At 33.5% G+C, this 27768-nt stretch overlaps 2 protein-coding genes across 13 annotated transcripts in view; one reads left to right on the forward strand and one right to left on the reverse strand.

Annotated features, from left to right (window-relative positions):
- The window catches only part of LOC133650001 (zinc-binding protein A33-like), a 38380-nt gene extending 21153 nt beyond the window's left edge, over nucleotides 1-17227 (forward strand). Inside the window, exons 4-9 of one of the 2 annotated variants that reach the window (XM_062046728.1) lie at nucleotides 4244-4339; nucleotides 6581-6805; nucleotides 8317-8339; nucleotides 11205-11323; nucleotides 14336-14866; nucleotides 17000-17227. In XM_062046728.1, the coding sequence (XP_061902712.1) occupies nucleotides 4244-4339; nucleotides 6581-6805; nucleotides 8317-8339; nucleotides 11205-11323; nucleotides 14336-14865 (993 nt within the window). In that variant the 3' untranslated portion in view covers nucleotide 14866; nucleotides 17000-17227. The remainder of the gene's footprint in view (nucleotides 1-4243; nucleotides 4340-6580; nucleotides 6806-8316; nucleotides 8340-11204; nucleotides 11324-14335; nucleotides 14867-16999) is intronic. The other variant, XM_062046729.1, reaches the window with a different exon arrangement.
- A 557-nt stretch (nucleotides 17228-17784) lies between these two features.
- Nucleotides 17785-27768, reverse strand: part of trim3b (tripartite motif containing 3b) — a 63192-nt gene continuing 53208 nt past the window's right edge. For 3 of the 11 annotated variants that reach the window (XM_062046737.1, XM_062046738.1, XM_062046736.1), the window contains exons 15-18: nucleotides 26418-26488; nucleotides 21411-21551; nucleotides 18335-18466; nucleotides 17790-18234 (exon numbers count right to left, since the gene is read on the reverse strand). In XM_062046737.1, coding sequence (XP_061902721.1) covers nucleotides 18094-18234; nucleotides 18335-18466; nucleotides 21411-21551; nucleotides 26418-26488 — 485 coding nt within the window. In that variant the 3' untranslated portion in view covers nucleotides 17790-18093. Of the gene's footprint in view, nucleotides 18467-21410; nucleotides 21552-26417; nucleotides 26489-27768 lie in introns of all 11 variants that reach the window. The other 8 variants (XM_062046741.1, XM_062046740.1, XM_062046739.1 and 5 more) reach the window with 4 other exon arrangements.

The raw sequence follows: 27768 nt of genomic DNA on the forward strand, positions 1-27768 counted from the left end.
AAAGGTTACATTTGAAATAAAGATATTGACATTTAATATATTTTTTGGATAAAAAATAACTATCGACATGGATATATGTAAAACACTGATATCGTAATACAGCCTTAAAAAAGGTTACATTTGAAATAAAAATATTAGAATTTTTATAAAAAATATCAACTATCGACATGGATCCATATAAAACACTGGTATCGTGATACCGTTTTTAAAAAATTGTTACATTTGAACTAAAAATATGTACATTTAATATATTTTCCGTATACAAAAATATCAATAACTAACAACATGGATCGATATAAAACACTGACATCGCGATACAGTTGTAAAAAAAGGTTATATTTGACATGAAAATATTTACATGTAATATATTTTTCGTATAAAAAATAACTTTTGACATGGATCGATATAAAACACTGATATCGTGATACAGTTTTAAAAAATAAATATAAAAACTTTTTCAATATTTTTCTTACAAAAATATCAATACCTATCGATACAAAACACTGATATAATGATACGGTTTAAAAAAAAGAAAATAAAATAAAAGTATTTACATTTAATATATTTTTCTTTTAAAAATATCCATAACTATCGACATATAAAACACTGATATCGTGATACAGTTTAAAAAAATAAATATAAAAATATTCACATTTTATATATTTTTTTACAAAAATATCTATAACTATCGATATAAAACACTGATATCATGATAGTTGAAAAATAATACAAATAAAAGTATTTACTATTAATATATTTTTCTTATAAAAATATCAATAACTATCGACATGCATCGCTATAAAACACTGATATCGTGATACAGTTTGAAAAGGTTCCATTTGAAATAAAGATATTGACATTTAATATATTTTTTGCATAAAAAATAACTATTGACATGGATATATATAAAACACTGATATCGTGATACAGCCTTAAAAAAGGTTACATTTCAAAAAAAATATTTACATTTAAAAAAAATATCAACTATCGACATGGATTGATACAAAACACAGATATCGTGATACAGTTTAAAAAAATAAATATAAAAATATTTACTTTTTTTTTTTTACAAAAATATCAATAACTATCGATATAAAACACTGATATCATGATACAGTTGAAAAATAATACAAATAAAAGTATTTACTATTAATATATTTTTCTTATAAAAATATCAATAACTATCGACATGCATCGCTATAAAACACTGATATCGTGATACAGTTTGAAAAGGTTACATTTGAAATAAAGATATTGACATTTAATATATTTTTTGCATAAAAAATAACTATCGACATGGATATATATAAAACACTGATATCGTAATACAGCCTTAAAACAGGTTAAATTTGAAATAAAAATATTTGAATTTTTATAAAAAATATCAACTATCGACATGGATCCATATAAAACACTGGTATCGTGATACCGTTTTTAAAAAATTGTTACATTTGAACTAAAAATATGTACATTTAATATATTTTCCGTATACAAAAATATCAATAACTAACAACATGGATCGATATAAAACACTGATATCGCGATACAGTTGTAAAAAAAAGGTTATATCTGACATAAAAATATTTACATTTAACATATTTTTCGTATAAAAAATAACTATTGACATGGATCGATATAAAACACTGATATCGTGATACAGTTAAAAAAAATAAATATAAAAACATTTACATTTTATATATTTTTCTTACAAAAATATCAATACCTATCAATACAAAACACTGATATAATGATACGGTTTTAAAAAAACGAAAATAAAAGTATTTACATTTAATATATTTTTCTTTTAAAAATATCAATAACAATCGACATGCATTGCTATAAAACACTGATATCGTGATACGGTTTAAAAAAATAAATATGAAAATATTCACATTTTATATATTTTTTTACAAAAATATCAATAACTATCAATATAAAACACTGATATCATGATACAGTTGAAAAATAATACAAATAAAAGTATATACTATTAATATATTTTTCTTTATAAAAATATCAATAACTATCGACATGCATCGCTATAAAACACTGATATCGTGATACCGTTTGAAAAGGTTACATTTGAAATAAAGATATTGACATTTAATATATTTTTTGGATAAAAAATAACTATCGACATGGATATATATAAAACACTGATATATCGTGATACAGCCTTAAAAAAGGTTACATTTGAAATAAAAATATTTGAATTTTTATAAAAAATATCAACTATCGACTTGGATCCATATAAAACACTGGTATCGTGATACCGTTTTTAAAAAAATGTTACATTTGAACTAAAAATATGTACATTTAATATATTTTCCGTATACAAAAATATCAATAACAACATGGATCGATATAAAACACTGATATCGCGATACAGTTGTAAAAAAAGGTTATATTTGACATAAAAATATTTACATGTAATATATTTTTCGTATAAAAAATAACTATTGACATGGATCGATATAAAACACTGATATCGTGATACAGTTTAAAAAAATAAATATAAAAACATTTACATTTTATATATTTTTCTTACAAAAATATCAATACCTATCTATACAAAACACTGATATAATGATACGGTTTAAAAAAATGAAAATGAAAGTATTTACATTTAATATATTTTTCTTTTAAAAATATCAATAACAATCGACATGCATTGCTATAAAACACTGATATCGTGATACAGTTTAAAAAAATAAATATAAAAATATTCACATTTTATATATTTTTCTTACAAAAATATCAATACCTATCGATATAAAACACTGATATCATGATACGGTTTTTAAAAAAAGGAAAATAAGTATTTACATTAAATATATTTTTCTTATAAAAATATCAATAACAATCGACATGCATCGCTATAAAACACTGATAGTTTTTAAAGGTTACATTTGAAAAAAAAATATTTACATTTAATATATTTTTTGTATAAAAAATAACTATCGACATGGATCGATATAAAACACTGATATCGTGATACAGTTTTAAAAAATTAATATAAAAATATTCACATTTTATATATTTTTCTTACAAAAATATCAATACCTATCGATACAAAACACTGATATAATGATACGGTTTTAAAAAAATTAAAATAAAAGTATTTACATTTAATATATTTTTCTTTTAAAAATATCAATAACAATCGACATGCATTGCTATAAAACACTGATATCGTGATACAGTTAAAAAAAAAATTCACATTTTATATATTTTTTTACAAAAATATCAATAACTATCGATATAAAACACTGATATCATGATACAGTTGAAAAATAATACAAATAAAAGTATTTACTATTAATATATTTTTCTTATAAAAATATCAATAACTATCGACATGCATCGCTATAAAACACTGATATCGTGATACAGTTTGAAAAGGTTACATTTCAAATAAAGATATTGACATTTAGTATATTTTTTGCATAAAAAATAACTATCGACATGGATATATATAAAACACTGATATCGTGATACAGCCTTAAAAAAGGTTACATTTGAAATAAAAATATTTACATTTAAAAAAAAATATCAACTATCGACATGGATTGATACAAAACACAGATATCGTGATACAGTTTTAAAAATATATATACAAAAATGTTTACATTTTATATATTTTTCTTACAAAAATATCAATACCTGTCGATATAAAACACTGATATCATGATACGGTTTTAAAAATGACTAAAGTATTTACATTTAATATATTTTTCTTATAAAAATATCATTAACTATCGACATGCATCGCTATAAAACACTGATAGAGTTTTAAAAGGTTACATTTGAAATACAAATATTTACATTTAATATTTTTTTCTTATAAAAATATCAATAACTATCGACATGATCGATATAAAACACTGATATCGTGATACAGCCTTAAAATAAGGTTACATTTGAAAAAAAAATATTTAAATTTTTATAAAAAATATCAGCTATGGACATGGATCCATATAAAACACTGCTGTCGTGATACAGTTTTTAAAAATTGTTACATTTGAAATAAAAATGTGTACATTTATTATATTTCCGTATAAAAAAATATCAATATCTGACGACATGGATCGATATAAAACACTGATATCGCGATACAGTTTCCGGTGCGGCTTATATATGTAAAAGCAAAATGTCCTTTGAAGAAGTCTTTATTGCCAGGACTGTTTTTCTCTGTCATGATGCACATCTAGTGAGAGTGTAAGGATTCCTGGTTTGATTCCAGGCCGAGTTGAAGCGGAGGCTGGTGGAACTGAAGTGGCAGAAGTCTGAGTGCCTCCAAGTTCTTTCTGCAGACCAGCGCACCAAAACTGACATCAAGGTAAGAACACTTTGACTTGATGATGGATCGTACCATGCAAACACTTGTTGTGCATTTTGGATCCACTAAAGTGCTAAAAACCAAGAGAATGTTCAAGTACGTTTGTGTTGGCGGACAGCAACAGTATAGGCTGGAAACTGTATCGCGATATCAGTGTTTTATATCCATTCCTGTCGATAGTTATTGATATTTATTATAAGAAAAATATATTAAACGTAAATATTTTTATTTCAAATGTAACCTTTTTTAAAAAACTGTAGCACAATATCAGTGTTTTATATCGATCCATGTCGATGGTTAGTTTTTATACGAAAAATGTATTAAATGTACATATTTGTATTTCAAATGTAACCTTTTTTTACACCTGTATCGCGATATCAGTGTTTTGTATCGATCATTAGTTATTGATATTTTTTTATACAGAAAATATATTAAATGCACACATTTTTAGTTGAAATGTAACAATTTTTCAAAACTGTATCACGATAGCAGTGTCTTATATCGATCCATGTCGATAGTTGATATTTTTTATGAAAATGTAAGTATTTTTATTTCTAATGTAACCTTTTTTAAAGCTGTATCGTGATATCAGTGTTTTATATCAATCCCTGTTGATAATTATTGATATTTATTATAAGAAAAATATATTAAACGTAAATATTTTTATTTCAAATGTAACCTTTTTTTTTTTAATTGTAGCACAATCTGTGATTTATATCGATCCATGTCGATAGTTGATATTTTTTATAAAAAAAATTAATATTTTTATTTAAAATGTAACCTTTTTTTAAAGCTGTATCACGGTATCAGTGTTTTATAACGATCCATGTCGATAGTTATTTTTTTATACGAGAAATATATTAAATGTAAATATTTTTATTTAAAATGTAACTTTTTAAAACTGTATCAAGATATCAGTGTTTTATAGCGATGCATGTCGATAGTTATTGATACTTTTATAAGAAAAATATATTAAATGTAAATACTTTTATTTATTTTTTAAGCCGTATCATGATATCAGTGTTTTATATCGATAGTTATTGATATTTTTATAAGAAAAATATATAAAATGTAAATATTTTTACTTTTTCTTTTTTTTAAATTGTATCACGATATCAGTGTTTTATATCGATCCGTGTCATTAGTTATTGATATTTTTTTATACGGAAAATATATTAAATGTAAATATTTTTAGTTCAAATGTAACAATTAAGAAAAATATATAAAATGTAAATATTTTTATATTTATTTTTGTATCGCGATATCAGTGTTTTATATCGATCCCTGTTGATAGTTATTGATATTTATTATAAGAAAAATATATCAAACGTAAATATTTTTATTTCAAATGTAACCTTTTTTACAAACTGTAGCACAATATCAGTGTTTATTCATCATTTATTTTATAGCGATCCATGTCAATAGTTGATATTTTTTATACGAAAAATGTATTAAATGTACATATTTTTATTTCAAATGTAACCTTTTACACCTGTATCGCTATTATTATTATCGCTAATGGACTATTTAAACAGTCAATTAGAAATGAATGGAGACTGTTGATTTAGACATGGTCTATGTCGCCCTCTAGTGGTAAGAAAGGGTAACTAACAGAAACATTGTTGCCAACAATCACACTTAACACTTTATAGGCTATTTGAGCATGAATAACGCTGCTATATTCGCCGTATACTTACATTTCCGAGGCCGTTTACACTAAGAATTACGTGGAAAACGCGACAAACAGGAAATGATGTCACCAAAATAAGAGCACAGGCAACCTGCGTCAGAATAAGACAAAACTAAAACACTTTCTGACAATAGCAGAATTTGTGGTATCATCCAAAACTTCTGTAAAGTATCAAAGAGAAGAATAAGTGATTATATTTTAACAGAAGTAATAAAATATTAACAAGTAGATTAATAATAGACAAAATAATAGAATGATAAATGACAATATGTTACGTTAATTAGAAGTCTTTGTTTACTTGCTACAAATACAACTTGTATGTTCCCTATTTTATTTAAGGACAACATTATTATTTAATAGCAATAAGAAACATGTTTGGCTTTATTTTGACAAAAAATCTTAAACATTTTTTTGTGATTCCCTTTATTTTGAAAGAATCAAAATACATTTTGCTAGCATGACCAAAATATCAGTATCAGGACAAGATTGTCAAAAGGTGTGGAAGTGGTTTCCTTCCTGGTGCAATGAAAGTGTTGCCGCCCTCACCTCAGGTGAAGAATCAGCGACTGAAGGACAAGATCCAGTCCGACGTGGCCGTGCTGGTCCAGTTCCTGCTGGACGAGAGAGACTCCATCCTCGACAGCCTGGACGCCGACGAGGTGGCCGCCGTGGCCACCCTGGAGGACAACCTCAAGGAGGCAGAGGCGGAGGCGGCCGCCGCCACTCAGAGCATCGCCGACATCCTCAACCACATCAACACCAAGACCAGCTTTGAGGTGGGTCACACACACTCTTGTATTTCTTACCTTCTTGAGACCTGAAGAGAATCTACATCTACTATATGATCATCTACATCTACTATATGATCATCTACATCTACTATATGATCATCTACATCTACTATATGATCATCTACATCTACTATATGATCATCTACATCTACTATATGATCATCTACATCTACTATATGATCATCTACATCTACTATATGATCATCTACATCTAGTATATGATCATCTACATCTACTATATGATCATCTACATCTACTATATGATCATCTACATCTACTATATGATCATCTACATCAACTATATGATTTGCCTGAGAAGCTTGACAGGGCACCAAAAAAATAAATAAATAAATACATTTTTAAAAATAAATTTAAAAAATGTGTGGCGGCCTTAATTCTTTCGTGGCGGGCCGCCACAAATAAATGAATGTGTGGGAAACACTGATACATACTATGCACATATAAAGAAGGTTGTGGTGAAACATTTGTTGGAATTCCACAAGAAAAAGGTCACAATTTCACAAGAAAAACTTAGAATTTTGGCAGTATTATAATAAGTCGTAATTTTACTCAACGCATTTCCAAATTTTACAAGAAAAACGGAACATTTGTGCAATATTATGATAAAAGTTGGAATTTTACTCAATAACAGTCGCAATTTTACAAGAAAAAGCTTTAATCTTTGGCAATTTTATGAAAAGAGTCGTCATTTTGTCACAATTTCATAAGAAAACTTTAAAATGTTGGCAATGTTATAAAAAATAATCTGAAATTTTTATTGGCAAAATGATGATGAAAGTCATCATTTTACTCAAAAAATGTCACTATTTTACAAGAACCAAAAAAAATTGGCAATATTGTGATAAAAGTCAGAATTTTATATGACAAATGTCGCCATTTTGCATAACATTTTCATAATTTTACATTAAAAAAGTAATAATTTTACGAGAAAATATTGCAATATTACAGAAACAGAAAGAATATGAGAAATTGTTCCCAATTTTATAAGAAAAAAGTTGACACATTGTGAGGAAAAAGACTGCTTTTAGTTCATTTAGTTGTTTGTAATTGGTTTTGAATCTTCATTATTTACTTCAAGTTATTACAGTATGTCTCTATTTACATATTTATTTTCTTTTGGCCAAAGGGGGTGCATTTCAATTTTTTTACACACACTTGTTATTTCATATGTTGACCAGAGGGGGGAGCACTTTTAAAAGCGACACACAGTCAATGTGAAAAATCCCTCATTTTGATGGATGTCACCACAAATGGAACATTGTCTATTAGATGCAATGTTATTGATTTATGTCATCACTTGTTCACACCTCCTCATATGGAAGATACTTTTCCTTCTTCATGTCTCAAGAAGGCTAGAAATACAAGAACACACACAAAGATTGTCTATTTCTCACGAGGAGTATCACACTTTTGTTTTGAGTTCAACATTTCCTGATGTTCATATTTCAAAATGTTTGTTTTTGTCCCTCCATCAGAGCCTGGCTGAGACCTTCAATAAGTAAGTGTCTTTCATTCATCTCAAAGTCCACCTGCCCTATGGTAATATGAATAATAATCACACTAGTCCAAAGTCTAGAGACGCCTTCTCATTGAGTTACGTGGCAAAGTGTCTCAATACTTTCATTTGTTCACAAATGATAACATAAGTTTGGAGACACTTTGTCCTGATGGTCCGTCTAATTTGCATAATTGGCCATGACGCATTAGCATAAACAAATATTTACAAAATAATTTAGTTTGATGTCACAAAGACCGAGAAGAGCGATGCTGATTTCATATCAGTCAGCAAGAAAAACCTCATGTAACATAAGCACATTTTACGACATACGATACTCAAGTCATCCACCAGGGGCACTGCTCTGTAGTCCATCCTACCACCTGTGTAGTAACGCAGTCAAAACAAGCCAGGTGACCGTGAAGGAAGTGATTTCACAGCGTCTTTTGGAGCACAGTTGTAGTGAAGGATTGTTTTGGTTAGGCCTTCCAGTAGTTTGCCTCTCAAATTAATCATCATTTCGCCTTGCAGAGCGGAAAGGTTCTCAGAGATGTTGTCTAGTTTGCGATTCAGTTCAAAATGTTTACAGTCTGAGAGCCCGCAGCTCTGCCCATTTGTGGCAGCCTTGGAGCACCATGAACGACTGCCAGCATCTTCAGAATGAGTGGAGACATCAGGGCCACTAGGGATGATGTTTGATAAGAAATGATCGAGTTCGAGCCCATTATCGAATCCTCTTATCGAACCGATTTCTTATCGAATCCAGATAGGTTGTTGTACGTGGAAAAAAAACACAATATTTGGTTTAACAAAAGCTCACTTTTATTTTATAAGAAAAAACTCAAATAAAATAAATAAATAAAAATTGACTATTACCCCCCTTAAAAAATAAAATAAATAAATATTGACTGTTGTTACCCGAAGTATATTAAGTGGGATTTTTCAGAAAAACAAATATATACAGTAACACGAAAACAACCTGTCTCTGTGATCACTATAGGTGTATAAATAATAATATAGTGTTAAATAAAATCAGTCGTTTGGGCACAAAACTGAAAATAATACAGCTCTCCAAAAAGTGCACTTCTCCTGCTATTGGAACATACCAACTACACACACAGTCAAACAGCTATCAAACAATACAAGACGTCTAATAAAGTTCCAAAGCAGATTAATCCATTTAGGCTCTTTATTGTTGTTGATCTTGCTTTGTCTTTTCCTAACTTTACTTTTGTCTTGCACTGGACTGTTTTTTTTAACTGAAATACACACAATGACAAATGTATAAGCTGTGTGATTCAATTAACATACTGAAATGTAATACACAATATGTAAATATTAGCTTCACACAAATATACAGTACTATCATCAAACAAATACTTCTGAGTGTTGAAACTATTTCGATGGTGGAAATACACGACTGGCAGCCATTTGAAGTCCTCAAAACATCCATTGAAACAGTGCACAAAAATCGTTTTTCAATAAACATCTTACTATTAAATGTAACTAGAGATGGCCGATATTATCGGCCGATAAATGCGTTAAAATGTAATATCGGAAATTATCGGTATCGTTTTTTAAATTTTTATTAAATCAACATAAAAAACACAAGATACACTTACAATACACTTACAATTAGTGCACCAACCCAAAAAACCTCCCTCCCCCATTTATACTCATTCACACAAAAGGGTTGTTTCATATTGTGGTTCCTACATTATATATCAATATATATCAATACAGTCTGCAAGGGATACAGTCTGTGCTTCCTACATGATATATCAATACAGTCTGCAAGGGATACAGTCCGTAAGCACACATGATTGTGCGTGCTGCTGCTCCACTAATAGTACTAACCTTTAACACTTCATTTTACTCATTTTCATTCATTACTAGTTTCTATGTAACTGTTTTTATATTGTTTTACTTTCTTTTTTATTCAAGAAAATGTTTTTAATTTATTTATCTTATTTTATTAATTCTTTTAAAAAGTACCTTATCTTCACCATACCTGGTTGTCCAAATTAGGCATAATAATGTGTTAATTCCATGACTGCATATATCGGTTGATATCGGTATCAGTAATTAAAGAGTTGGACAATATCGGATATCGGCAAAAAGCCATTATCGGACATCCCTAAATGTAACCACTTTCCACCTTAATATTGAGTTACATAAACAAGTTAAACAGTTTACTTACAGACTTATCTTTTCCAAGGCTTGTAAGAGCTGTCTACTTCTCAATTGTCTCATGAACTGAACTGACGTCGCCAACCCGGAAGTGCCCAAACTAATGACGCGTAGTATTTTCATATCGCCACAAGGTGTCAGTAAGAGTCTACAATCAAATGGGCATAACATTGCCCATTTGGGATTCGTTCCCAGGGATTCGAATAAAGAACCAACTCTTTTTCTTTACTATAGTGGCCTCGATAACGGGAACCGGTTCTCAAAAAGGGATTTGAGTCCATGTAATCGGTTCTTTTCTTATCGACCACCCGGCCAAATCGGTTTGGAACATCATCCCTAAGGGCAACGCTTACTCCAATCAGCAGATGTTCCTAATAGGCAGATGTCTTGGACTGAACATAGCGCCTGAAATTGTTGCCATCGTGTGTCCGGCTACAAACGTTCCGTTAAGAACCGCCAGGTTCACCCGAACCCGAGAGGCCAGTTGATCAATTCCATAGTTTACATGTTGGAGAGCAGTGCAAGAAGAGGCTCCAAAGGTTAAGACAAAGAAGCAAGAGAAGGGAAGTGTACGCCTCGGTTGAGAGCCAGCAAGAAAGAGAATGTAACTAGTAATAAGTGTCTCCAACATGTTGATGTCACATGATGTTTGCTGTAATGTTGTCTCTTGTTGGTCAGGGTGGTCCACAGCCAGCCCTTCCCTGATCTGGAGCCGGTCAACTGTTCGGAGTTCACGGACTTCTCAGGACCGTTCCAGCTCATCATGTGGAAGAAGATGATGCACGTGCTGCATACCAGTGAGTATGAGAACACTTCCCCTCCCTGTCCCTCATCTCTCCTCCCTGTCTCCTCTTCACTTTCTAAGAGCCTCTCTCTTGTACGGTTCTCTAAAATCTAAAACGTGGAACCAACCAACTGGTCTCTGAGGACCAGAACGGACAACTAGAGCAGACAAACCAATTGGAAGGGGTCCGCTCGCCCTAACAAACAATCCTTATTCACAATTGGGCTCCGTCTGCGAGGTCTCGCTGGGGGACTCCCCAGTGAGACCATGGCAGTGAAAGAGGCTCTGACATTACTTCTTCAATCAATCAATCAATCAATGTTTATTTATATAGCCCTAAATCACAAGTACAGAGCCCACATTAGGGCAAGGAAAAACTCACAACCCAGTGGGACGTTGATGTGAATGACTATGAGAAACCTTGGAGAGGACCGCATATGTGGGTACCCCCCCCCCCCCCCACCCCCACCCCGTCTAGGGGAGACCGGATGCAGTGGATGTCGAGTGGGTCTAGCATAATATTGTGAAAGTCCAGTCCATAGTGGATCTAACATAATAGTGAGAGTCCAGTCCATAGTGGATCTAACATAATAGTGAGAGTCCAGTACATAGTGGATCTAACATAATAGTGAGAGAGTCCAGTCCATAGTGGATCTAACATAATATTGTGAAAGTCCAGTCCATAGCGGATCTAACATAATAGTGAGAGTCCAGTCCATTCTTCACATTCCACACCTAACTTAGCACCCTTCCCACCCTAAAAGGACCTTAGTTTGGGAGTGTTGCGTCAGACCAGTGTTCCTCTCAGGGAATAAAAGACGCTGGTCAATCCCAGGTTCTTTCAGATGACATATGTTGAGTAAGAAGGACCACCAAGACAGAAATGCAATATTATCAAGTTTTACTAAAGCTTTAGAAGACCAGCCCTCACAATGCTATAGCAGAATCGGTCTGAAAATCAAACGGAATGAGTCAGCTTAAATGATAAATGGGTTATACTTGTATAGCGCTTTTCTACCTACAAGGTACTCAAAGCGCTTTGACACTATTTCCACATGCACCCATTCACACACACATTCACACAATGATGGCGGGAGCTGCCATGCAAGGCCCTAACCACAACCCATCAGGAGCAAGGGTGAAGTGTCTTGCTCAAGGACACAACAGACATGACAAGGTTGGTAGAAGGTGGGGATCGAACCAGGAACCCTCAGGTTGCTGGCACAGCCACTCTCCCAACTGCGGCACGCCGTCCCCAGCTTATTTAGTATGAAAACAGCCCAGAAAGAAATACAGCCTTATTGTTCTAAACTGATAAGTTTAAAAAAAGGGAGTACAGTATACTCCCAATACACATTGAAGCGCCTTCAAGGTGAAACAGAGTTTACTAGCGGACATAAGATCAAGACCCAAAGTGTTCACATTGGAAAATATTAGCTGCTTTAAACATGACTATGGACTAAAAAAGAACACTTCAGAATATCTCTGGCCATGGATGAAGTGCTGGCTGTCCAGAGTCGGGACCCGGGGTGGACCGCTCGCCTGTGCATCGGTTGGGGACATCTCTGTGCTGCTGACCCGTCTCCGCTCGGGATGGTCTCCTGCTGGCCCCACTATGGACTGGACTCTCACTATTATGTTAGATCCACTATGGACTGGACTCTCACACTATTATGTTAGATCCACTATGGACTGGACTCTCACACTATTATGTTAGATCCACTATGGACTGGACTCTCACACTATTATGTTAGATCCACTATGGACTGGACTCTCACACTATTATGTTAGATCCACTATGGACTGGACTCTCACTATTATGTTAGATCCACTATGGACTGGACACTCACTATTATGTTAGATCCACTATGGACTGGACTCTCACACTATTATGTTAGATCCACTATGGACTGGACTCTCACACTATTATGTTAGATCCACTATGGACTGGACTCTCACACTATTATGTTAGATCCACTATGGACTGGACTCTCACTATTATGTTAGATCCACTATGGACTGGACACTCACTATTATGTTAGATCCACTATGGACTGGACTCTCACACTATTATGTTAGATCCACTATGGACTGGACTCTCACACTATTATGTTAGATCCACTATGGACTGGACTCTCACTATTATGTTAGATCCACTATGGACTGGACACTCACTATTATGTTAGATCCACTATGGACTGGACTCTCACTATTATGTTAGATCCACTATGGACTGGACTCTCACTATTATGTTAGATCCACTATGGACTGGACTCTCACAATATTATGTTAGATCCACTATGGACTGGACTCTCACACTATTATGTTAGATCCACTATGGACTGGACTCTCACACTATTATGTTAGATCCACTATGGACTGGACTCTCACTATTATGTTAGATCCACTATGGACTGGACTTTCACTATTATGTTAGATCCACTATGGACTGGACTTTCACACTATTATGCTAGACCCACTATGGACTGGACTCTCACACTATTATGGTAGATCCACTATGGACTGGACTCTCACACTATTATGTTAGATCCACTATGGACTGGACTCTCACACTATTATGTTAGATCCACTATGGACTGGACTTTCACACTATTATGTTAGATCCACTATGGACTGGACTCTCACACTATTATGCTAGATCCACTATGGACTGGACTTTCACAATATTATGCTAGACCCACTCGACGTCCACTGCATCCGGTCTCCCCTAGAGGGGGTGGGGGGGTCACCCACATCTGCGGTCCTCTCCAAGGTTTCTCATAGTCATTCATATTGACATCCCACTGGGTTGTGAGTTTTTCCTTGCCCTTATGTGGGATGTTGTTGTGGCTTGTGCAGCCATTTGAGACACTTGTGATTTAGGGCTATATAAATAAACATTGACTGATGTCATTCTCACAGGAGGCTCTTGTCACCCCCCTCCCCCAAAGTCCAGCATTCTGCACCACTTCAGTCTTCCTAAGTTCTCCTCTGTCATCACCACCAATAACCCGTCTGTGCTTAGTGCCCCAGAACCTGACGCTGGACCCCAACACGGCGCACCCCAACCTGACCATCTCGGACTTTGACACCAAGGTGGAGGAGGCGCTGGTGCCCTACCATGATCCCGACCTGCCGGAGCGCTTCACACGCTTCTGCGGCGTGCTGGCCACGGCGCATTACTGCAGCGGGCAGCACTACTGGGAGGTGGACGTGCGCGACAAGGGCGTGTGGTACCTGGGCGTCACCACCGAGGACAGCAACAGGAAGGGCTTTGTGACGCTCACACCCTCCGCCGGCTACTGGAGCCTGTGCCTGCAGGACCGCCTCTACGCCAACGGCGAGGACGGCCGCATCCCGGTGGCCGACTACTGGAACTCGCCCCGCGTGGGCGTCTACCTGGACTACGACAACGGACGCCTGAGCTTCTACGACGCCGTCACCATGAAGAAACTGTTCTTGTTCAACACCTGCTTCGACCAGCCCGTCTCCCCCTTCTTCAGCCCGGGGAAGTACGACCCCAACAGCCGGCTGCAGATCTGCCATTACTACTAAGGTAAGAGCACCACCTGCACACAAACTTCTACAAGTTTCTCAGATTTCTTAGTCCAGTGCCAGTTCTTAGCTTGCGGTAGCTTCACCATAACTGACGAGAACAAGAGGGTCTCCCTACTCACCTGACCGCTCAAAGGGGTGTCAAGGAGACCCTTTAGAACAGGTGGATGACCACAGAGCTGTAAAGTCTGGTAGTGCGTGTTAGACTCCAGGGAGGACGACTACCAAAGGTGCTTGGGGTTCAGAAGATATCTTTTAGAACAGTGGTTCTTAACCTGGGTTCGATCGAACCCCAGGGGTTTGGTTAGTCGGCCTCAGGGGTTCGGTGGAGCCTCCGCCGCGGAGGGCGAGACACACCCGACTCATCGTGTAAATAAAAACTTCTCCCTATGGGCGTATTATGGATACAGCAACAGCAGAAGTCAGGCAGGTGTGTCATTTGTTGTGACTTCATGCACGCTTCATTTTGTGCACTGCGGAAAAAAAAACATAACTTTGTCTTGAATTTGAAAAAAGAAGATATATATTTGTCACTAAAGAAGGGTTGGGTGAATGCGCATATAAAAACTGGTGGGGTTCGGTACCTCCAACAAGGTTAAGAACCACTGTTTTACAACATATAGTAGTACCTCCTTTTACAAACTTAAAGAACCACTGTTTTACAACATATAGTAGTACCTCCTTTTACAAACTTAAAGAACCACTGTTTTACAACATATAGTAGTACCTCCTTTTACAAACTTAAAGAACCACTGTTTTACAACATATAGTAGTACCTCCTTTTACAAACTTAAAGAACCACTGTTTTACAACATATAGTAGTACCTCCTTTTACAAACTTCATTGGTTCAGATGACACCCCCAATGGGCTTGAATTACGAACTGATGAAGCATAAGAAACAATGTAAACATGAATAATTGGTTCCAGCCCCATCTAAAGTCCATATTTTAGTGTGGAAAATGCACACTGATTTATACATACCGTATTTTTCGGAGTATAAGTCGCACCTGCCGAAAATGCATAATAAAGAAGGAAGAAAACATATTTAAGTCGCACTGGAGCGGCCAAACTGTGAAAAAATACGGTACATATATAAGGTTAAAGTACCAATGATTGTCACACACACACACTAGGTGTGGCGAAATTATTCTCTGCATTTGACCCATCACCCTTGATCACCCCCTGGGAGGTGAGGGGAGCAGTGAGCAGCGCCCGGGAATCATTTATGGTGATTTAACCCCCAATTCCAACCCTTGATGCTGAGTGCCAAGCAGGGAGGTAATGGCTCCCATTTTTATAGTCTTTGGTATGACTCAGCCAGGGTTTGAACTCACAACCTACCCATCTCAGGGCAGACACTCTAACCATATATACACATATACGTGTGTGTGTGTATTTATATAAATACATACACATATGTATATATATATATATATATATATACACACAAACATATATTTACATATATACACATACATAAGTGTATATATATTTACATATATCAATCTTTTAGTTAGGTAAACTAGTATTAAAACAAGGGCAAACTGAAGTGACAGTGTGCGTACTCAAAAGTCTTTTTGTTGCTGTCAAAAATGTTCAGCATATTGCCAGAATGTTTGTGGCATGCAAGAAGAGACCGGAGGCAAAGAGAGTGGGCTCTATGATAGTTTGTGGCATGCAAGAAGAGACCGGAGGCAAAGAGAGTGGGCTCTATGATAGTTTGTGGCATGCAAGAAGAGACCGGAGGCAAAGAGAGTGGGCTCCATGATAGTTTGTGGCATGCAAGAAGAGACCGGAGGCAAAGAGAGTGGGCTCCATGATAGTTTGTGGCATGCAAGAAGAGACCGGAGGCAAAGAGAGTGGGCTCCATGATAGTTTGTTCAAATCAAAGTTAGCAAAAAAAGGGGTTTGTAAATGGAGGTTGTACTGTAAATGTAGTTAGACAGTCCTGGAATGTCTGACACACATTAGTTATATTGTGAGAGGTTTTCTACCAAATTAACTTGCCCCGCCCTGAAATCTTTGTCTACCAATCAGAAAGCAGTTTGCCTTATCAAGTTTGTTTTTCTCCTCTGGAACATTTCCTTGTTCTGATGTCCTATTTCTTCTTCTTTTTGTTCCACCCGGGACCAGCAGGGGCACCTTGGTCTGCACTTTTTACCTGGACAATCTTTGAACTTCTTACTCTTTTGTCAACCATTTTAATTTGACTGTTCACTTTGTCCATTTGAGCTTAATGTGAAGCTTTGTGTAACGTGAGCAGCTGTTGGTGCCATGCAGACTCTACACTTGTAAATATATGTTTGTTTTATCAGGGAAGTCTCGCTACTTTACCAACGTGACATTTAATAAATATATTTTAAAAAGATGTCAAAATGCTCCTTTATTTAGCTAATTTTGCAACTTGGTAAAAGACACATGCTAACGTTAGTGTGTTGTTAACATGCTAACAACATACTAACAACATACTAACATTAGTATGTTGTTAACATACTAATACTAATGTTAACATTAGTGTTAACATACTAATACTAATGTTAACATGCTAACGTTGGTATGTTAACATTAGTATGTTTTTAACATGCTAACATTAGTATGTTAACATTAGTATGTTAACATGTTAACATTAGTATGTTGTTAACATGCTAACATTAGTATGTTGTTAAAATGCCAACGTTACTGTGTTGTTAACATACTAACTTTTTTTGAGCTATTTTTTACACTTATAGTCACATAACTTGGTACGGCACACAATACCCTTTTTAATGCTAACATTAGCGTGCTACCTTTTTTTTTTTAAGCTAATTTCTAGTTGTACACCTTAGCCATAGAACTTGGTAAGTAACAAATGCTAACACGCTAACAGTTAACGTGTTTTTCATGCAAACGTTAGCATTGGCAAATATATATTTATAAATAAATAGCTCCTTAAAATATTTTTTTCCAATTAATTAGTTCCTTGGTTTCTATGGCAACACCTAAGTTAGTGTGCTGTGTAAAGAAACTCCACTTAAGAGTTTACCACTTTAATATTAAAGCAGAGAAGGTCATGTTTTGGCTACACAAGCTCCTCCCACATGTTTGGTGTCATTAGCTGTTGTTGACTTCCTGAAGAATCACAATTAAATGATAAATATTCACATTGATATTTATATATATATATATTACTTTTTCAAACTAAACTTATATAGAATATTTGACAACATTCCGGCATGAGGGGGCGGGGCTTATCTGTGTTTGGCAAATGATGTCATTCCACAAGTTGGCCTGCAGGTGGTACGAGATGGCGGTACTTCAGAAACATGACGGAGGAGTCTGACAAACGCTGACGCAGCAAGATGGAGGAGCAAAGGCAGAAAGGTTAAATCCTGGAGGGAGAGGAGAAGATGAAAAGATGTCCTTCACGCACACGCTGGTGCAAGGGCGCCACCCTGCAGCGGGGTGTGGCTACTGCAGGTATCTGTACACCTTGAAGCAGTGGTTGCCGGAGTCGGCCACGGCCACGTTACCGTCCGACGTGAGGGCGAGACCTTGTGGGCCGTACAGAGGGTCCGCTGAAGTGTTGATGTAAGACAGGAAGGAACCTGTGCTGTCAAACACCTGACACACAAACACACACCTCAGTTACACCATTTTGATATTTATCTTTTTCAAATCTAATGCAATAATGCATGCCTGACGGTTAAAGTGTTTAGATGGAGACAGGTGTGGACAATAGATGGAGACAGGTGTGGACAATAGATGGAGACAGGTGTGGACAATATTGGAGACGCTTGTCCCCACACTAAAAGTAAACAGCGAAGGAGAAAACTATTGGATGTTTTGCAGCAGCTGATGTGTCGTTAACGTTGTCACAACTTGTTTATAAAGTCTTTACTTTGTTTACTGGGATGTAAAAGCAAACAGGTGAAATGTAACAAGAAAAGGTGCAAAAGTTGACTAATAACACAAAGCTGCTATGTAGGCTGTTTTTGACTTTAAAACTGTCATTATGCAAATAATAATGAATCAAAATTAACGTTATGGATTATTGAGCAATTCAAAGCTTCAATCAAATATTCCACTTTGCAATACTTTTGGGGGAAATATTGCATATTGTGTGTGTTTGACAGTAAAAAAAACAAGCTAAAAGTGCATGTAAACAAAACCCACAAAATAATACAAACTTATAATTGACAGATAGATCTGAAGTTGATCAAAGTAAAACAATATATATTTATGACTTATTTTAAAAACTTATCAGTGGGGTCTTCTTGTATCCTCCAAAAATGTTTTAAATTGCTCAAAAAAGAATAATGAATTAAAATCAATGTTATGAATTATTGACATATTTACAACTTCAATTAATTCACATCAAATATTCAACTTTGAGGTAAAATATTGCATATTTTGTGTTTTTACCATAAAACCAAGGTTTTGACAAAAGGGCATGAACTATTAAAAAAAAAAAAAATCTTTGTTATATTGACAGATAAGTTGATCTGGAGATTTAAGCATTGAATAATACAAATAATAATATATGACTTATTGTTCAACATTTTTTATGACTGAGGGTTAAAAATAATCTTTATATTGTAACGGTTTTGAAAATAAACATCAAAATGGCCCCTGCATGCTTTCATTTGTCAGTGAGTGGAAAAAGTTTGGACACTCCTGCTGTAAAACATTTTTTTTCTGCTCAAACTATGAAAATATATCCAAAATTAAAAATTCATACTTTGCAAAAAATGTGTTTATCGCTGTTAATTGGTTCTGGACATGCCAGCGCTAAAGGAGGGATTACTTTACTATTTTTGCTAAATTATACGTGTTCCTTATTTATAGTAAACAATGTGAGTACAATTCAAAGTCTACAATGTAGTTTATTCATCAATAGCTAGAACATATGTAAACATATCTACATACTATTAAACTACTAACAAAAAAGTTGTATTTGGCAAAAAGGGGATGTAATAAAAAAAACATTAAAAAAATAGTTATTTTTTAAACTATGAGTGGGGCCCTTTTCTATACCCAGGAATTTAAGTGGGATTTTTTTAAACCGTCATTGTTCAAAAAATAATAATGAATCAATGTTGTTATGAATTATTGACCTCTTTAATATAATACAAATATATATATGGCTTATTTTTTATTTTTGTATGACTGAGGGTTAAATAGAATCTATGTATTGCATTGGTTTTGAAAATGAAAAAACAAAGCATTGAACATTTTTCATATATATATATATATATTTATTTTCTTCTTTTTTTTCCCAGTGGAAAAAATTTGGACACTCCTGCTGTAAAACTTTTTTTTTCTTTTCAAACTATGAAAATATATCCAAAATTAATAATTCATATTTGCAAAAAATGTGTTAATCGCAGGCATGTCCAGAACCAATTAACAGCGTTAAAGGAAGGATTACTTGACTAGTTTTGGCTAAATTATACTTGTTCCTTATTTAATAAACAATGTGAGTACAATTCAAAGTCTATAATGTAGTTTATTCGTCAATAGCTAGAACATATGTAAACATATGTACATACTAATAAACTACTACAATGTAGTAACATATTCCATATAGTAGGTAAATAAATTACTATTAAACTACAGAAATGTAGTTTAATAGTTCACTTACCCAGGAACTGCACTGTACGTGTGCTTTCTTTTGACTGTACATGTACTGTAAATGTATACTGTATTTATATTATTCACATGTGAATAATGCTGTATAATACTGTATTTATATTATTCACATGTGAATAATGCTGTATAATAGACTGTATTTATATTATTAACATGTGAATAATGCTGTATAATACTGTATTTATATTATTCACATGTGAATAAAGCTGTATAATAGACTGTATTTATATTATTAACATGTGAATAATACTGTATTTATATTATTCACATGTGAATAAAGCTGTATAATAGACTGTATTTATGTTATTCACATGTAATAAATACCTAAGTGTTTATTGTCTATTGTGAGCGAACTGTGGTGCTGAATCTCCCCCAGATATTAATAAAGTACTTTCTATTCTGTTCTATACTAAACTACTACCTGTAGTAATAATACTGCATAGTTTACCCAGTACATGGAAGAAATGTACACACTAAGTACTGCAAAGTAGCAGATATACACTGTGTACACAATGATTGGTGAGCAATTAGCAATATACTAACAAGTACAGTACCTAATCATATTGATAAATATATGCAGTATATGAAACCAAAGAAAAAGCTAGTGGTAGTATTGCAGTATGACAGTACTTGGTAGTATTGCAGTATGCCAGTACTTGGTAGTATTGCAGTATGACAGTACTTGGTAGTATTGCAGTATGACAGTACTTGGTAGTATTGCAGTAAGAAAGTACTTGGTAGTATTGCAGTATGAGAGTACTTGGTAGTATTGCAGTATGAGAGTACTTGGTAGTATTGCAGTATGAGAGTACTTGGTAGTATTGCAGTATGACAGTACTTGGTAGTATTGCAGTATGACAGTACTTGGTAGTATTGCAGTAAGAGAGTACTTGGTAGTATTGCGGTATGACAGTACTTGTATTCTGCTGTTTCCCCAGTCGGCCACGATGATGTTTCCGTTGGCGTCCACCGCCACTCCCGTGGGGGCGTTGAATTGTCCATTTCCTTCGCCGTGAGAGCCGAACTTGAACAGGAACTCTCCGTCGGCGCTGTACACCTTGCAACATAAACATACCTATTTTTGTAGTATTTTTACTAACATTATTATCACTGGTAATGCCGCTATGATGCTACGGCAACACCGCCGGGACATTCGCCCTGCCCGCATGGTAGCCCGAATGCTAGCATGTTTATCAGCCTGAATGCTAGCATGTTTATCAGCCTGGATGCTAGCATGTATATTCATAGACATCTTATAAGTAGACGCAGCACTGGCTGCTGTGACGCGAGAAATTGGGCCGCCATCTTGAAGTGGTGACGAGGAGCCGGCGAGCAGCCTAAACCGACAGTTGACAGGTAGAAAACAAAAATGGTGTTCAGCGTTTTCCCGCTCAAATGAGCGGACTGTTGAAAACAGGAATCGGGGGATTACTTTTCACAAGTAAGATTTAACATTAACGTACTATTGGTTGTATTTTGTGAAAAGAATATTAGCACAGAGTTGAGAAGGAGCAAAGATCTTCAATAGTACTGAAATTGTCGCCGCTAGCAAACAAGAGTATGACCATAATATAATTGCTTGTCAATGAAATTAATTACATTTAAACCTATGAAATGTTCTATTTTGTCAGAATGCACCAGAATGCTTCATTTGTATGAGAAAATCCCAAAGAACTCTTCTGGGGGAGGATGACCCCCCTACAGGGGTTTGCTTTACAAACTTTCAGCCCCACCTAAAACTAAATTCACCAGCCGCCCCTGATTATGATGCATTCTCATTTTAGGCAAAATATAAGACAATACTTTCTTAACAGTATAATTGTAACCAGGAATAAGTCTTCAAGTAACAATATTCAAATACTAACATTGTTGGGTAAGACAGAATTTGGTTTTATTCTGAATCCAGTGAAACAGATTGGTGGTTTTAGCTGATATAAAGACTTTCAGGTGTTTATATGTGTTTATGTTGAAGTATTTGATATAAAGACTTTCAGGTGTTTATATGTGTTTATGTTGAAGTATTTGATATAAAGACTTTCAGGTGTTTATATATGTTTATGTTGAAGTATTTAATATAAAGACTTTCAGGTGTTCATATATGTTTATGTTGAAGTATTTGATATAAAGACTTTCAGGTGTTCATATATGTTTATGTTGAAGTATTTGATATAAAGACTTTCAGGTGTTCATATATGTTTATGTTGAAGTATTTGATATAAAGACTTTCAGGTGTTCATATATGTTTATGTTGAAGTATTTGATATAAAGACTTTCAGGTGTTTATATATGTTTATGTTGAAGTATTTGATATAAAGACTTTCAGGTGTTTATATATGTTTATGTTGAAGTATTTGATATAAAGACTTTCAGGTGTTTATATATGTTTATGTTGAAGTATTTAATATAAAGACTTTCAGGTGTTCATATATGTTTATGTTGAAGTATTTGATATAAAGACTTTCAGGTGTTCATATATGTTTATGTTGAAGTATTTGATATAAAGACTTTCAGGTGTTCATATATGTTTATGTTGAAGTATTTGATATAAAGACTTTCAGGTGTTCATATATGTTTATGTTGAAGTATTTGATATAAAGACTTTCAGGTGTTCATATATGTTTATGTTGAAGTATTTGATATAAAGACTTTCAGGTGTTCATATATGTTTATGTTGAAGTATTTGATATAAAGACTTTCAGGTGTTTATATATGTTTATGTTGAAGTATTTGATACAAAGACTTTCAGGTGTTTATATGTGTTTATGTTGAAGTATTTGATATAAAGACTTTCAGGTGTTCATATATGTTTATGTTGAAGTATTTGGTATAAAGACTTTCAGGTGTTTATATATGTTTATGTTGAAGTATTTGATATAAAGACTTTCAGGTGTTTATATGTGTTTATGTTGAAGTATTTGATATAAAGACTTTCAGGTGTTTATATGTGTTTATGTTGAAGTATTTGATATAAAGACTTTCAGGTGTTCATATATGTTTATGTTGAAGTATTTGATATAAAGACTTTCAGGTGTTTATATATGTTTATGTTGAAGTATTTGATATAAAGACTTTCAGGTGTTCATATATGTTTATGTTGAAGTATTTGATATAAAGACTTTCAGGTGTTTATATATGTTTATGTTGAAGTATTTGATATAAAGACTTTCAGGTGTTTATATGTGTTTATGTTGAAGTATTTGATATAAAGACTTTCAGGTGTTCATATATGTTTATGTTGAAGTATTTGATATAAAGACTTTCAGGTGTTCATATATGTTTATGTTGAAGTATTTGATATAAAGACTTTCAGGTGTTCATATATGTTTATGTTGAAGTATTTGATATAAAGACTTTCAGGAGTTTATATATGTTTATGTTGAAGTATTTGATATAAAGACTTTCAGGTGTTCATATATGTTTATGTTGAAGTATTTGATATAAAGACTTTCAGGTGTTCATATATGTTTATGTTGAAGTATTTGATATAAAGACTTTCAGGTGTTCAAATATGTTTATGTTGAAGTATTTGATATAAAGACTTTCAGGTGTTCATATATGTTTATGTTGAAGTATTTGATATAAAGACTTTCAGGTGTTTATATATGTTTATGTTGAAGTATTTGGCAGACGCTTTTATCCAAAGCAACATACATAAAAAATACATATAAAACAATCACCGTAAACATTATCATTTAAGGGAAGAATGTAATAGAAAATATCAATACAAAGTGTCAAGACAGAATAAACTCTGCTGCTGCTGCAGCAACAGCGATACAGTCTATAGGTCCCTAAGATATATATAGAGATGTCCGATATTAACGGCCGATAAATGCTTTAAAATGTAATATCAGAAATTATCGGTATCGTTTTTTAAAATTTGTATTTAATTTTATTTATTTATTTATTAAATCGACATAAAAAACACAAGATACACTTACAATTAGTGCACCAAGCCAAAAAACCTCCCTCCCCCATTTACACTCATTCACACAAAAGGGTTGTTTCTTTCTGTTATTAATATTCTGCTTCCTACATTATATATCAATATATATCAATACAGTCTGCAAGGGATACAGTCCGTAAGCACACATGATTGTGCGTGCTGCTGCTCCACTAATAGTACTAACCTTTTACATTAATTGTACTCATTTTTATTAATTACTAGTTTCTATGTAACTGTTTTTATATTGTTTTACTTTCTTTTTTTATTCAAATTTTTTTTTTAAATATATTTATCTTATTTTATTAATTAAAAAAAAAAAAAAAGTACCTTATCTTCACCATACCTCGTTGTCCAAATTAGGCATAATACCGTGTTAATTCCACGACTGTATATATCGGTATCGGTAATTGAGAGTTGGACAATATCGGAATATCGGCAAAAAAGCCATTATTGGACATCCCTCGATATATAGATATCTAATGTATTCATACATTGTTTATGTAGGATATAGGCATGTATACAGGTATGTGTACAGCTCTGGTAATGGCTACATTCGCACCCACCTGCACAAATGTACTTCAAACTGTAACAATCAAAATAAACAAGACTTTTTTTTTGTTTACTAGGGCATGCGTATATAAAATGCATTAGTTTGACCATTTAAAATCAACGATAATAAAAAGGAGATGCTTGGAAATAGCATAAAAATGCCCCAAAAACTTGGAAAAACGCAATTCATGGCGTTACTTTTTGGTGTAACCATCATGAGCGTTCTGTTCAGGTATATTTCTTTTATATTTTGATAAATCATCATATTTATGTATTACTAAATTTAAATAGGCATTGATCAATCTTTAAGCTGTGTGTGTTTGATTTCAGTTTGCTTTTGACATCTTATTTAGAATTGTAGTTGAAACTTTTACAACATTGGGTTGCGCTCATGATGGCGTAACCAAACTAGATTTCATTTAATGATCTTATTTTGAATATTTATTCCCTGTTTTACATTTAGTATATTTAAATATAAATTTATAAACATTGAATACATTTTAAATATCAATAAAATGCAATGGCCTTCATCTTATAAGGTAATGTTTAGTTACACCAAGTCATGAGCGTAACACTAAGTTTCATCACTTTGACTTGTAATATCTCTAATTCTGCTGGTGTTTTATGCTTTTTTCTTTTTGGAACATGTACTATACATATAATACAATAAAGTCCCATATAAAATTATGTTTCTAGCAATACTTTAATTTAGCCTTTGAAAGTAACACTTCAATGTCCATTAGTGGAGCTGTACACATATATAACCTAATCATATTGTTTCTTCAATTTAAAAATAGCTGACCGTTTTTGTTCCCCCTTCTGTGGGATTATATTCCCAGTTTTGATCTCGGACGTCTGGTCACTTATAGCATATAATAATATTCTATTACTGTTAAGCAAACTATGAATAATAAAACATGTGTCCTTTATCATAGCTACACGTATGACCAAAAAAAAGCGTGTGAAAATCAGTGGTATTCAGTGAGGTAAGATGAATTAAATGCACAGAGTTCATTGCTCCTGCCAAATGAATTGCACTGAGTGGAGCAGATCACCACTCCAAGATGGCGGCCCCGCGTCTCGTCAGCGCCAGTAGGCAGTAGCGCTCCATGCTGCGTACCCTTATAAGATGTCTATGTTTATATTATAGCCTGGATGCTAGCATGTATATAAGCCTGAATGCTAGCATGTTTATGTTAAATGTATGTTTATTTCACGAAAAAGACAGAAATGGACACATGTTTGGTGCACAATAGCGAGGTTTATGAGGACAATGATAAAGCGATATAATGGAGAATATTCTAGAACATGTATTTGTCGTACACGGTCTCGGCCGCTTCGATACTTTTTTTTTTAGCAAACTTGTCTCACAGTAAATAAATAGAAAGGCGTCTAAAACGGCTGATTTAGTTAAAAAGTAGTCGTCCTTACCTTCACCGAGTGGTTGTGGAAGTCCGTCACTATGATCTCGTTCTTGTTGTTGACGGCGACAAAGTGCGGACCTGAATGCAGAACGTGAGAGACAGTAGAATGTTCTAGAACACGTAGCGTGACAATTAGAAAACAGAGCGCTCTGATTGGCTGAGAGGAATGCTGTTTATGGAGAATGTTCTAGAACATGTAGCATGATTATTCGCTAGCTCGCTAAAGGAGCGCTCTGATTGGCTGAGAGGAGCGCCGTCATGGAGAATGTTCTAGAACATTCTATTAGCTCGCTAGCTATTGTTTGTCAACATTATTATGCGCCAAGCCAATTTTTTTTTACTACATAAATGTCGTTTCATGAAAGTAAGGCCTACATTTTCTAATAATTTAATTAAATTAAATCTTGGAAAATTATGAAAAATACAAAAACCCTTAAATTGATTTTGTTATTGCAGAAATTTAAAGTGAATTAGAATAGCCTTTTTCTGTCTGTTTGAATTTTGTATCTTATCCTATTTTTATTATTATTATTATTTATTATCATTTTATATTCTATTTGTATTTGCTTTAGTTTTCTTTCCTCTACATGTTTTGTGAAAGACAGTATTGTTTATTAAAAACAAACAAAACAAAACAAAACAAAATAGCTAGCTAGCTAATAGAACGCTCTGATTGGCCGAGAGCAACGCCGTCATGGAGAATGTTCTAGAACATGTAGCATGACTATTAGCAAAAAATATATATATATAAATAAATAAAAATAATAATAGAATAAAAAAATAAAAAAAGCATGACTATTAGCTAGCTAGCTATTGTTTGTCAACATTATTATGCGCCAAGCCAATTTTTTTTACTACATAAATGTCGATTCATGAAAGTAAAAGCTACATTTTCTAATTGGCTTAATAATTTAATTAAATCAAATCTTGGAAAATGATTAAAAATACAAAAGCCCTTAAATTGATTTCGTTATCGAAGAAATTTAAAGTGAATTAGATTAGCCTTTTTTTTGTCTGTTTGAATTTTGTATCATATCCTATTTTTTTATTATTATTTATTATTATTTTTATATTCTATTTGTATTTGCTTCAGTTTTCTTTCCTCTACATGTTTTGTGAAAGACAAAATTGTTTATTAAAAAAACCAAAACAAAACAAAAAAATAGCTAGCTAATAAAACGCTCTGATTGGCCGAGAGGAGCGCCGTCATGGAGAATGTTCTAGAACATGTAGCATAACTATTAGCAAAAATAAATAAATAAATAATAATACAACTTTTTTTTTTAAACAATTAAAAAAGCATGACTATTAGCTAGCTAGCTAATGTTTGTCAACATTATTATGCACCAAGCCAATTT

Source organism: Entelurus aequoreus, linkage group LG05 (assembly GCF_033978785.1).
Source record: "Entelurus aequoreus isolate RoL-2023_Sb linkage group LG05, RoL_Eaeq_v1.1, whole genome shotgun sequence".
In the NCBI taxonomy this organism is placed as follows: domain Eukaryota; kingdom Metazoa; phylum Chordata; class Actinopteri; order Syngnathiformes; family Syngnathidae; genus Entelurus; species Entelurus aequoreus.